Below are 15,898 nucleotides of genomic sequence, written 5' to 3' on the forward strand. Positions count from 1 at the left end.
ATAACACATTAGACCCAGAGACTAACACAGATCCATAGACTAACACATAGACCCAGAGAGTAACACATAGACCCAGAGACTAACACAGATCCATAGACTCACACAGAGACCCAAAGACTAACACAGACCCAGAAACTAACACATAGACCCATAGACTAACACATAGACCCGCAGAGTCACACAGACCCATAGACTAACACATAGACCCAGAGACTAACACATAGACCCAGAGACTAACACATAGACCAAGAGACTAACACATAGACCCAGAGGCTAACACAGATCCATAGACTCACCCAGAGACTAACACAGACCCAGAGACTAACACATAGACCCAGAGACTAACACAGACCCATAGACTAACACGTAGACCCAGAGACTAACAGACAGACCCAGAGACTAACACACAGACCCAGAGACTAACACACAGACCCATAGACTAACACATAGACCCTTAGAATAACACATAGACCCAGAGACTAACACATAGACCCAGAGACTAACACATAGACCTAGAGACTAACACAGATCCATAGACTCACACAGAGACCCAGAGACTAACACACATGCCCAGAGACTAACACAGACCCATAGACTAACACATAGACCCGGAGACTAACACATAGACCAATAGACTAACACAGACCCATAGACTAACACACAGACCGATACTAACACATAGACCCATAGCCTAACACACAGACCCATAGCCTAACACACAGACCCATAGACTAACACATAGACCCAGAGACTAACACACATACCCAGAGACACACACAGACCCAGAGACTAACACATAGACCCAGAGACTAACACACATACCCAGAGACTAACACAGACCCATAGACTAACACATAGACCCATAGACTAACACACAGACCCAGAGACTAACACACAGACCCATAGACTAACACACAGACCCATAGACTAACACATAGACCCAGAGACTAACACACATACCCAGAGACACACACAGACCCAGAGACTAACACATAAACCCATAGACTAACACATAGACCCAGAGACTAACACATAGACCCAGAGACTAACATAGATCCATAGAATCACACAGAGACCCAGAGACTAACACACATACCCAGAGACTAACACAGACCCATAGACTAATACATAGACCCAGAGACTAACACACATACCCAGAGACTAACACATAGACCCAGAGACTAACACATAGAACAAGAGACTAACACAGATCCATAGACTCACCCAGAGACTAACACAGACCCATAGACTAACACACAGACCCAGAGACTAACACACAGACCCATACTAACACATAGACCCAGAGACTAACACATAGACCCAGAGACTAACACATAGACCCAGAGACTAACACAGATCCATAGACTCACACATAGACCCAGAGACTAACAGACAGACCCAGAGACTAACACACAGACCCAGAGACTAACACACAGACCCATAGACTAACACATAGACCCATAGAATAACACATAGACCCAGAGACTAACACATAGACCCAGAGACTAACACATAGACCTAGAGACTAACACAGATCCATAGACTCACACAGAGACCCAGAGACTAACACACATGCCCAGAGACTAACACAGACCCATAGGCTAACACATAGACCCGGAGACTAACACATAGACCCATAGACTAACACAGACCCATAGACTAACACAGAGACCCATAGACTCACAAATAAACCCAGAGACTAACACAAAGACCCATAGACTCACACAGAGACCAATAGACTCACACAGAGAGCCATAGACTAACACAGACCCATAGACTCACACAGAGACCCATAGACTAACACATAGACCCAGAGACTAACACATAGACCCAGAGACTAACACATAGAACAAGAGACTAACACATAGACCCAGAGACTAACACAGATCCATAGACTCACACATAGACCCAGAGACTAACACAGACCCATAGACTAACACGTAGACCCAGAGACTAACACACAGACCCATAGACTAACACATCGACCCATAGAATAACACATAGACCCAGAGACTAACACATAGACCCATAGAATAACACATAGATCCAGAGACTAACACATAGACCCAGAGACTAACACATAGACCTAGAGACTAACACAGATCCATAGACGCACACAGAGACCCAGAGACTAACACACATGCCCAGAGACTAACACAGACCCATAGACTAACACATAGACCCGGAGACTAACACATAGACCCATAGACTAACACAGACCCATAGACTAACACAGAGACCCATAGACTCACAAATAAACCCAGAGACTAACACAAAGACCCATAGACTCACACAGAGACCAATAGACTCACACAGAGAGCCATAGACTAACACAGACCCATAGACTCACACAGAGACCCATAGACTAACACATAGACCCAGAGACTAACACATAGACACAGAGACTAACACATAGAACAAGAGACTAACACATAGACCCAGAGACTAACACAGACCCATAGACTAACACACAGACCCAGAGACTAACACACAGACCCATAGACTAACACATGGACCCATAGAATAACACATAGACCCAGAGACTAACACATAGACCCAGAGACTAACACATAGACCTAGAGACTAACACAGATCCATAGACTCACACAGAGACCCAGAGACTAACACACATGCCCAGAGACTAACACAGACCCATAGACTAACACATAGACCCGGAGACTCACAAATAAACCCAGAGACTAACACAAAGACCCATAGACTCACACAGAGACCAATAGACTCACACAGAGAGCCATAGACTAACACAGACCCATAGACTCACACAGAGACCCATAGACTAACACATAGACCCATAGACTAACACATAGACCCAGAGACTAACACAGACCCAGAGACTAACACAGATCTATAGACTCACCGAGAGACTAACACAGACCCATAGATTAACACATAGACCCAGAGACTAACACACATACCCAGAGACTAACATATAGACCCAGAGACTAACACATAGACCCAGAGACTAACACAGATCCATAGACTCACCCAGAGTCTAACACAGACCCATAGACTTACACATAGACCCATAGACTAAGACATAGACCCAGAGACTAACACACAGACCCAGAGACTAACACATAGACCCATACTAACACATAGACCCAGAGACTAACACATAGACCCAGAGAATAACACATAGACCCAGAGACTAACACAGATCCATAGACTCACACATAGACCCAGAGACTAACACACAGACCCAGAGACTAACACACAGACCCAGAGACTAACACACAGACCCATAGACTAACACATAGACCCATAGAATAACACATAGACCCAGAGACTAACACATAGACCCAGAGACTAACACATAGACCTAGAGACTAACACAGATCCATAGACTCACACAGAGACCCAGAGACTAACACACATGCCCAGAGACTAACACAGACCCATAGGCTAACACATAGACCCGGAGACTAACACATAGACCCATAGACTAACACAGACCCATAGACTAACACAGAGACCCATAGACTCACAAATAAACCCAGAGACTAACACAAAGACCCATAGACTCACACAGAGACCAATAGACTCACACAGAGAGCCATAGACTAACACAGACCCATAGACTCACACAGAGACCCATAGACTAACACATAGACCCAGAGACTAACACATAGACCCGGAGACTAACACATAGAACAAGAGACTAACACATAGACCCAGAGACTAACACAGATCCATAGACTCACACATAGAGCCAGAGACTAACACAGACCCATAGACTAACACATCGACCCATAGAATAACACATAGACCCAGAGACTAACACATAGACCCATAGAATAACACATAGACCCAGAGACTAACACATAGACCGAGAGACTAACACATAGACCTAGAGACTAACACAGATCCATAGACTCACACAGAGACCCAGAGACTAACACACATGCCCAGAGACTAACACAGACCCATAGACTAACACAGAGACCCATAGACTCACAAATAAACCCAGAGACTAACACAAAGACCCATAGACTCACACAGAGACCAATAGACTCACACAGAGCGCCATAGACTAACACAGACCCATAGACTCACACAGAGACCCATAGACTAACACATAGACCCAGAGACTAACACATAGACCCAGAGACTAACACATAGAACAAGAGACTAACACATAGACCCAGAGACTAACACAGCCCCATAGACTAACACACAGACCCAGAGACTAACACACAGACCCATAGACTAACACATGGACCCATAGAATAACACATAGACCCAGAGACTAGCACATAGACCTAGAGACTAACACAGATCCATAGACTCACACAGAGACCCAGAGACTAACACACATGCCCAGAGACTAACACAGACCCATAGACTAACACATAGACCCGGAGACTCACAAATAAACCCAGAGACTAACACAAAGACCCATAGACTCACACAGAGACCAATAGACTCACACAGAGAGCCATAGACTAACACAGACCCATAGACTCACACAGAGACCCATAGACTAACACATAGACCCATAGACTAACACATAGACCCAGAGACTAACACAGACCCAGAGACTAACAAAGATCTATAGACTCACCGAGAGACTAACACAGACCCATAGATTAACACATAGACCCAGAGACTAACACACATACCCAGAGACTAACATATAGACCCAGAGACTAACACGTAGACCCAGAGACTAACACAGATCCATAGACTCACCCAGAGTCTAACACAGACCCATAGACTTACACATAGACCCATAGACTAAGACATAGACCCAGAGACTAACACACAGACCCAGAGACTAACACAGAGCCATAGACTAACACAGAGACCCATAGACTCGCACAGAGACCCATAGACTCACACAGAGACCCATAGACTCACACAGAGACCCATAGACTAACACATAGACCCAGAGACTAACACAGATCCATAGACTCACACAGAGACCCAGCGACTAACACAGACCCAGAAACTAACACATAGAACAAGAGACTAACACATAGACCCAGAGACTAACACAGACCCACAGACTCGCACTGAGCCATATACTCGGAGCCAGAGACGAATACAGAGATTTATAGACTCAAGAGACCCATAGGCTCACGTAAAGATTTCTAAACTCACCCAGAGATTTGTAGACTCGCACAGAGACCCACAAACTCGCACAGATTTCTTGACTGGCACATAGACCCACAGACTCAGATCCGCAGGCTCGCATAGCGACCCAAAGTCTAAGACTAACACATAGACCCAGAGACTAACACACATACCCAGAGACACACAGAGACCCATACACTAACACATAGACCCAGAGACTAACACAGATCCATAGACTCACCCATAGACTAACACAGACCCATAGACTAACAAAGACCCATAGACTAACACAGACCCATAGACTAACACACAGACCGATACTAACACATAGACCCATAGCCTAACACACAGACTCATAGACTAACACAAAGACCCACAGACTAACACACATACCCAGAGACACACAGACCCAGGGAATAACACATAGACCCAGAGACTAACACACATACACAGAGACTAACACAGACCCATAGACCAACACATAGACCCATAGACTAACCCATAGACCCAGAGACTAACACATACCCAGAAACACACACAGACCCAGAGACTAACACATAGACCCATAGACTAACACATAGACCCAGAGACTAACACACAGACCCATAGACTAACACACAGACCGATACTAACACATAGACCCATAGCCTAACACACAGACCCATAGACTAACACATAGACCCAGAGACTAACACACATACCCAGAGACACACACAGACCCAGAGACTAACACATAGACCCAGAGACTAACACACATACCAAGAGACACACAGAGACCCATAGACTAACACATAGACCCAGAGACTAACACAGATCCATAGACTCACCCATAGACTAACACAGACCCATAGACTAACACAGAGACTAACACAGACCCACACATAGACCCAGAGACTAACACACAGACCCATAGACTAACACACAGACCCAGAGATTAACACACAGACCCAGAGACTAACACATAGACCCAGAGACTAACACATAGACCCACAGACTAACAAATAGACCCAGAGACTAACACAGATCCAGAGACTAACACATAGACCCAAAGACTAACACACATACCCAGAGACTAACACAGACCCAGAGACTAATAAAGACCCATAGACTAACACATAGACCCATAGACTAACACATAGACCCAGAGACTAACACATAGACCCAGAGACTAACACACAGACCCAGAGACTAACACATACCCTGAGACTAACACATAGACCCAGAGACTAACACATAGAACCAGAGACTAGCACAGACCCATAGAGTAACACATAGACCCAGAGATTAACACATAGACCCAGAGAATATCACATAGACCCAGAGACAAACACAGATCGATAGACTCACACACAGACCCAGAGACTAACACATAGACCCATTGATTAACACAAACCCAGAGACGAAAACACAGACCCAGAGACTAACACACAGACCCAGAGACTAACACATAGACCCAGAGACTAACACAGACCCAGAGACTAACACAGACCCAGAGACTAACACATAGACCCAGAGAGCAACACATAGACCCAGAGACTAACACACAGACCCAGAGACTAACACATAGACCCAGAGACTAACGCAGACCCAGAGGCTAACACAGACCCAGAGACTAACACATAGACCCAGAGACGAACACATTGACCCAGAGACTAACACACATACCCAGAGACTAACACACAGACCCAAAGACTAACACATAGACCCAGAGACTAACATATAGACCCATAGACTAACACAGACCCATAGACTAACACAGAGCCCCATAGACTCACACAGAGACCCATAGACTCACACAGAGACCCAGAGACTAACACACATACCCAGAGACTAACACAGACCCATAGACTAACACATAGACCCAAAGACTAACACATAGACCCAGAGACTCACACATAGACCCATAGACTAACACAGACCCATAGACTAACACAGAGACCCATAGACTCACACAGAGACCCATAGACTCACACAGAGACCCATAGACTCACACAGAGACCCATAGACTCACACAGAGACCCATAGACTCACACAGACCCATAGACTCACACAGAGACCCATAGACTCACACGTAGACCCAGAGAATAACACATTAGACCCAGAGACTAACACAGATCCATAGACTAACACATAGACCCAGAGAGTAACACATAGACCCAGAGACTAACACAGATCCATAGACTCACACAGAGACCCAGAGACTAACACAGACCCAGAAACTAACACATAGACCCATAGACTAACACATAGACCCGCAGAGTCACACAGACCCATAGACTAACACATAGACCCAGAGACTAACACATAGACCCAGAGACTAACACATAGACCAAGAGACTAACACATAGACCCAGAGGCTAACACAGATCCATAGACTCACCCAGAGACTAACACAGACCCAGAGACTAACACATAGACCCAGAGACTAACACAGACCCATAGACTAACACGTAGACCCAGAGACTAACAGACAGACCCAGAGACTAACACACAGACCCAGAGACTAACACACAGACCCATAGACTAACACATAGACCCTTAGAATAACACATAGACCCAGAGACTAACACATAGACCCAGAGACTAACACATAGACCTAGAGACTAACACAGATCCATAGACTCACACAGAGACCCAGAGACTAACACACATGCCCAGAGACTAACACAGACCCATAGACTAACACATAGACCCGGAGACTAACACATAGACCAATAGACTAACACAGACCCATAGACTAACACAGAGACCCATAGACTCACAAATAAACCCAGAGACTAACACAAAGACCCATAGACTCACACAGAGACCAATAGACTCACACAGAGAGCCATAGACTAACACAGACCCATAGACTAACACATAGACCCGGAGACTAACACATAGACCAATAGACTAACACAGACCCATAGACTAACACAGAGACCCATAGACTCACAAATAAACCCAGAGACTAACACAAAGACCCATAGACTCACACAGAGACCAATAGACTCACACAGAGACCAATAGACTAACACATAGACCCATAGACTAACACATAGACCCAGAGACTAACACATAGACCCAGAGACTAACACAGATCTATAGACTCACCGAGAGACTAACACAGACGCATAGATTAACACATAGACCCAGAGACTAACACACAGACCCAGAGACTAACACAGATCCATAGACTCGCACTGAGCCATATACTCGGAGCCAGAGACGAATACCGAGATTTATAGACTCAAGATACCCATAGGCTCACATAAAGATTTCTTAACTCACCCAGAGATTTGTAGACTCGCACAGGGACCCACAAACTCGCACAGATTTCTTGACTCGCACATAGACCCACAGACTCAGATCCGCAGACTCGCATAGCGACCCAAAGACTAAGACTAACACATAGACCCAGAGACTAACACACATGCCCAGAGACACACAGAGACCCATAGACTAACACATAGACCCAGAGACTAACACAGATCCATAGACTCACCCATAGACTAACACAGACTCATAGACTAACACACAGACCCATAGACTAACACACAGACCGATACTAACACATAGACCCATAGCCTAACACACAGACCCATAGACTAACACATAGACCCAGAGACTAACACACATACCCAGAGACACACACAGACCCAGAGACTAACACATAGACCCAGAGACTAACACACATACCCAGAGACACACAGAGACCCATAGACTAACACATAGACCCATAGACTAACACAGACCCATAGACTAACACACAGACCCAGAGACTAACACACAGACCCATAAACTAACACACAGACCCATAGACTTACACACAGACCCATAGACTAACACACAGACCCATAGACTAACACAGAGACCCATAGACTAACACACAGACCCAGAGACTAACACACAGACCCATAGACTAACACAGAGACCCATAGACTAACACATAGACCCAGAGACTAACACAGACCCAGAGACTAACACACAGACCCAGAGACTAACACATAGACCCATAGACTAACACACAGACCCATAGACTAACACACAGACCCATAGACTAACACACAGACCCATAGACTAACACACAGACCCATAGACTAACACAGAGACCCATAGACTAAAACATAGACCCAGAGACTAACACAGACCCAGAGACTAACACACAGACCCAGAGACTAACACATAGACCCATAGACTAACACACAGACCCATAGACTAACACACAGACCCAGAGACTAACACAGACCCAGAGACTAACACACAGACCCAGAGACTAACACACAGACCCAGAGACTAACACATAGACCCATAGACTAACACATAGACCCAGAGACTAACACAGACCCAGAGACTAACACACAGACCCAGAGACTAACACATAGACCCATAGACTAACACATAGACCCATAGACTAACACATAGACCCATAGACTAACACATAGACCCATAGACTAACACATAGACCCAGAGACTAACACATAGACCCAGAGACTAACACATAGACCCATAGACTAACACACAGACCCAGAGACTAACACACAGACCCATAGACTAACACACAGACCCATAGACTAACACACAGACCCATAGACTAACACACAGACCCATAGACTAACACACAGACCCATAGACTAACACAGAGACCCATAGACTAAAACATAGACCCAGAGACTAACACAGACCCAGAGACTAACACACAGACCCAGAGACTAACACATAGACCCATAGACTAACACACAGACCCATAGACTAACACACAGACCCAGAGACTAACACAGACCCAGAGACTAACACACAGACCCAGAGACTAACACACAGACCCAGAGACTAACACATAGACCCATAGACTAACACATAGACCCAGAGACTAACACAGACCCAGAGACTAACACACAGACCCAGAGACTAACACATAGACCCATAGACTAACACATAGACCCATAGACTAACACATAGACCCATAGACTAACACATAGACCCATAGACTAACACATAGACCCAGAGACTAACACATAGACCCAGAGACTAACACATAGACCCATAGACTAACACACAGACCCAGAGACTAACACACAGACCCATAGACTAACACACAGACCCATAGACTAACACACAGACCCGCAGGCTCACACAGAAGCCCACAGACCCGCGCATGACTTGCACTAACATGGGACACACAAACGGGCGACGTTTCGGGCAATGCCCCCTTTTCCTCGTGCAGGCCACACTCGCCTATGCGTGTTGTCCTGCTTCCTCTCGTCGCGGGCGACCGTGAGTCCGCCGGGTGACACGGCGACGAAGTTGATGTCCAGCTCGCCCCCATCGATGACCTGGCAGGCCGGGGCGACGTCACCCAGACGCACGCACAACGAAAAACGACTCCGTTATCTCCATATGTGGAAAAGGCAAAGTTGTGATTGTGTGCTGTCTGTTCAAAATTTTTTAACGTACTTCCCGACATGCAACAAACTGGAAATTTGTGCCATGTGGGTACTTTGCAGACTGTACACCATGCAAACGTTATAAAAATAACAGTTTTGTGATTTTTTTTGGGGGGGGGGGGGTGGAGCTCAATAATACGTATTTGTTTTGCACGGCGAGTGAGCTGTGACGTCAAATGTGTCACGTGACCCGCGCACGTGGAAGCGTGACGCATTGTAGCGTAGCGGTTAGCGCGCTGTCTGTGTGTCTGTGTGTGTGTCTGTGTGTGTGTCTGTGTGTGTGTCTGTGTGTGTGTGTCTGTGTGTGTCTGTGTGTGTGTGTGTGTCTGTGTGTGTGTCTGTGTGTGTGTATCTGGGTGTGTGTATCTGGGTGTGTGTGTATCTGTGTGTGTTTGTGTGTGGGGAGCGGTAGTGTAGTGGTTAGCGCCACGCCGCGCTACGAACCCGGCGACCCGAGTTCGATTCCCGCTCACGGCCACCAACCGGAGACGATTATTTGAACCGGTCCTGGGCCTCCCTTAGATCGACTCAGCCTCAAACGAGTAACTTCTGTGGTTGTCTGAACATCGCCACTGGTGGAGACAAAGGCGGCCGGCCGGGCGTGGTGCTGGCCACCCACCCCCTCGTGTGCCGTGCCGGCCTTCTAAGGTGCTGCTCGCTAACAGCGCTTGCCCCCTACATGCTACATGGGGGATTTTGTCTTTATCCTGTGTGTGTGTGTGGGGGGGACGGGACTGCGTAGTGGTTAGCGCAACGCCGTGCTACGAACCCGGCGACCCGAGTTCGAGTCCCGCTCACGGCCGACACCGCCAGTGACAGCGATTATCTGAACCGGTACCTGGGCCTCCCCTAGGTCGGACTCAGCCTCAAATGAGTAACCCGGTGCGGTGTGTGTGTTAGTAAACATCGCCACTGGGGGAGACAAAGGCGGCCGGGCGTGGTGAATCGAAGCCCGGGTAGTACAGCTAGCAGTCAATAAAACAAATAAACCACTCCAAGTCTTGATTCAAAGCTTTCGTGACTGCAGTAATTCATATTCTTAGCTCTTTCGGTAAAGTCACGTTGAAGGGAAACAATAAAAAAATATATATATATATAAAACAATAAAAATTCTCACGACGTTTCGACCGTAACACAAACGGTCATCATCAGGTGTGAAAACCAACGACATGAAACATTTGAAAGCGCCGGTCCGCATTTATTTATTTATTTTTACGCGCTGTTTGTATTTATTTAGCATATAAAAATAAATAAATACAGATACCGTTTAAAAATAAATAAATGCAAACCGCCACTTCTTTCAAATGTTTCTTGCCGTTGGTTTTCACACCTGATGACGACCGTTTGTGTTATGGTCGAAACGTCGTGAGAATTTTTATTGTTTTATATATATTTTATTATTTGTATTGTTTCCCTTCAACCGTGACTTTACCGAAAGAGCTAAGAATATACACTCCAAGTCTTTTCATTGCAACGGACCAAAGACAAAGATCCCCCTCCGTGTGGCCTGTAACAACAGACTGTAGGGGCAAGTGCACACACACACAATTAAATGTGCACTCAAAAGTAAAAACTGGATCATTTCACCCCGTAATGAATCGACTTTGACGCGCTCGAGAAAAGTGGGTGGATGCTCCTTGTGTTCTTTCGGTAAAGTCACGTAGAAGGGAAATAATAAAATAATAAAAATTAAATTATCACGACGTTTCGATTACCAACACAAGCAACGATCATCAGGTGTGAAAACCACAGAGAGATGGAGAGGGAGAGAGATGGAGAGAGAGATGGAGAGAGAGAGATGGAGAGAGAGAGATGGGGAGAGAGATGGAGAGAGAGAGATGGGGAGAGAGAGATGGGGAGAGAGATGGAGAGAGATGGAGAGAGATGGAGAGAGATGGAGAGAGATGGGGAGAGATGGGGAGAGAGATGGAGAGAGAGAGAGAGATGGAGCGAGATGGGGAGAGATGGGGGGAGAGATGGAGAGAGAGATGGAGAGAGAGATGGAGAGAGAGATGGAGAGAGAGATGGAGAGAGAGATGGAGAGAGAGATGGAGAGAGAGATGGAGAGAGAGATGGAGAGAGAGATGGAGAGAGAGATGGAGAGAGAGATGGAGAGAGAGATGGAGAGAGAGATGGAGAGAGAGAGAGATGGGGAGAGAGAGATGGGGAGAGAGAGATGGGGAGAGAGAGATGGGGAGAGAGATGGAGAGAGATGGAGAGAGATGGGGAGAGAGATGGAGAGAGAGATGGAGAGAGAGAGATGGAGAGAGATGGAGAGAGATGGAGAGAGATGGAGAGAGATGGAGAGAGATGGAGAGAGATGGAGAGAGATGGGGAGAGAGATGGAGAGAAAGAGAGAGATGGAGCGAGATGGGGAGAGATGGGGGGAGAGATGGAGAGAGAGATGGAGAGAGAGATGGAGAGAGAGATGGAGAGAGAGATGGAGAGAGAGATGGAGAGAGAGATGGAGAGAGAGATGGAGAGAGAGATGGAGAGAGAGAGAGAGAGATGGAGAGAGATGGAGAGAGATCGGGAGAGATGGAGAGAGAGAGATGGAGAGAGAGATGGAGAGAGAGAGAGATGGAGAGAGAGAGAGATGGAGGCACACACCAGGTCGAGCTCCTCTCACCTGGAACTCCACCTCCAGGATGGCGTCTCGCTTCATGGGCTGCGAGAAGCACTCCTGCTGTCCAGCAGCCACCGAGAAGGTGAACGTCTTGTCTAGGGAGGCGGCCCGCACGGGGCCCAGCAGGGCCAGCCACACGGGGCCCAGCAGGGCCAGCCACACGGAGCCCAGCAGGGCCACCCGCCGGGGAGCACGCGGCTCCATCTGCCCGGGGGAGGGAGGGGGAGGAGGTGAGGGGGTCACCCAGTGAGTGAGTGGTGAGAGAGCGGGATAGGTGAGTGAGCGAACAGGGTAGGTGAGTGAGTGGTGAGCGATCAGGGTAGGTGAGTGAGTGGTGAGCAGGGCAGGGTAGGTGAGTGAGCGATCAGGGTAGGTGAGTGAGCGATCAGGGTAGGTGAGTGAGTGGTGAGTGATCAGGGTAGGTTAGTGAGTGGTGAGTGATCAGGGTAGGTGAGTGAGTGATCAGGGTAGGTGAGTGAGCGATCAGGGTAGGTGAGTGAGTGGTGAGCGATCAGGGTAGGTGAGTGAGTGGTGAGGGTAGGTGAGTGAGTGGTGAGTGATCAGGGTAGGTGAGTGAGCGATCAGGGTAGGTGAGTGAGTGGTGAGCGATCAGGGTAGGTGAGTGAGCGATCAGGGTAGGTGAGTGAGCGATCAGGGTAGGTGAGTGAGTGGTGAGGGTAGGTGAGTGAGTGGTGAGCGATCAGGGTAGGTGAGTGAGTGGTGAGCGGGGAAGCAAGAAGCAACACGGATGCGTCCCGAGTAGGGCTGTACCACCACGTGACGCGCGATGGGTGGGGAGCGTTCCTCTCACCACCAACAACACAAAGACAAAGATCCCCCGTGTAGCCTCAGACTGTTGGGGCAAGTGGTGTTAGACACACACAGACCCATAGACTCACACAGAGACCCATAGACTCACACAGAGACCCATAGACTCACTCAAGAGACCCACACAGAGGACCCACAGACGCACACGGCGACCCAGAGACTCACACAGAGATCCACAGACTCACACAGAGAACCCACAGACTCAAACAGAGACCCACAGACTCACACAGAGACCCACAGACTCAAACAGAGACCCACAGACTCAGACAAACACCCACAGACTCACAGAGACACCCACAGACTCACACATAGACCCACAGACTCACAGAGAGACCCACAGACTCAACACAGAGACCCACAGACTCACACAGAGATCCACAGACTCACACAGAGACCCACAGACTCATACACAGAGACCCACAGACTCACACAGAGACCCACAGACTCACACAGAGATCCACAGACTCACACAGAGATCCACAGACTCACACAGAGACCCACAGACTCACACAGAGACCCACAGACTCACACAGAGACCCACAGATTCACACAGAGATCCACAGACTCACACAGAGACCCACAGACTCATAGATAGAGACCCACAGACTCACACAGACATCCACAGACTCACACAGAGATCCACAGACTCATACACAGAGACCCACAGACTCACGCAGAGACCCACAGACTCACACAGAGATCCACAGACTCACACAGAGACTCACAGACTCACACAGAGATCCACAGACTCACACAGAGACCCACAGACTCACAGAGAGTCCCACAGACTCACACATAGACCCACAGACTCACACAGAGACCCACAGACTCACAGAGAGACCCACAGACTCACAGAGAGCCCCACAGACTCGCACAGAGACTCACAGACTCACACAGAGACCCACAGACTCACACAGAGACACACAGACTCACACACAGAGACCAACAGACTCACACAGAGACCCACAGACTCACACAGAGACCCACAGACTCATACACAGAGACCCACAGACTCACACAGAGACCCACAGACTCACACAGAGATCCACAGACTCACACAGAGACCCACAGACTCACGCAGAGACCACAGACTCACACAGAGACCCACAGACTCGCACAGAGAGACCCACAGACTCACACAGAGATTCACAGAGAGTGCCACACTCACACAGAGACACACAGACTCACACAGAGACTCACAGACTCACACAGAGACCCACAGACTCACACAGAGACTCACAGACTCACAGAGAGTCTCACAGACTCACACAGCCCCAACAGACACACACAGAGAAACCCACAGACTCACACAGAGAGCCACAGACTCGCACAGAGACCCACAGACTCACACAGAGACCCACAGACTCACACAGAGACCCACAGACTCACACAGAGACCCACGGACTCACACAGAGACCCGTAGACTCACACAGAGACCCACAGACTCACACAGAGACCCACAGACTCGCACAGAGAGACCCACAGACTCACACAGACACTCACAGAGAGTGTCACACTCACACAGAGACCCACAGACTCATACACAGAGACCCACAGACTCACACAGAGACCCACAGACTCGCACAGAGAGACCCACAGACTCACACAGAGACTCACAGAGAGTGTCACACTCACACAGAGACACACAGACTCACACAGAGACCCACAGACTCACACAGAGACCCGCAGAGTCACACAGAGACCCACAGACTCACACAGAGACCCACAGACTCGCACAGAGACCCACAGACTCGCACAGAGACCCACAGACTCACACAGAGACTCACAGACTCACACAGAGACCCACGGACTCACACAGAGTCCCACGGACTCACACAGAGACCCGTAGACTCACACAGAGACCCACAGACTCACACAAAGACCCACAGACTCACACGAGATGAATCAAGGTACTCAAGTGCAG

At 47.9% G+C, this 15,898-nt stretch overlaps 1 protein-coding gene across 1 annotated transcript in view; it reads right to left on the reverse strand.

Annotated features, from left to right (window-relative positions):
- The window catches only part of LOC142907107 (transmembrane emp24 domain-containing protein 5-like), a 71,838-nt gene extending 55,940 nt beyond the window's left edge, over window positions 1–15,898 (reverse strand). Inside the window, exons 1-2 of the mRNA XM_076056193.1 lie at window positions 13,150–15,898; window positions 10,312–10,409 (exon numbers count right to left, since the gene is read on the reverse strand). Of these exons, the coding sequence (XP_075912308.1) occupies window positions 10,312–10,409; window positions 13,150–13,350 (299 nt within the window). The 5' untranslated portion in view covers window positions 13,351–15,898. The remainder of the gene's footprint in view (window positions 1–10,311; window positions 10,410–13,149) is intronic.

Source organism: Petromyzon marinus, chromosome 74 (assembly GCF_048934315.1).
Source record: "Petromyzon marinus isolate PM22_M1 ecotype Great Lakes invasive population chromosome 74, UKy_Petmar_22M1.pri1.0, whole genome shotgun sequence".
Classification (NCBI taxonomy): domain Eukaryota; kingdom Metazoa; phylum Chordata; class Hyperoartia; order Petromyzontiformes; family Petromyzontidae; genus Petromyzon; species Petromyzon marinus.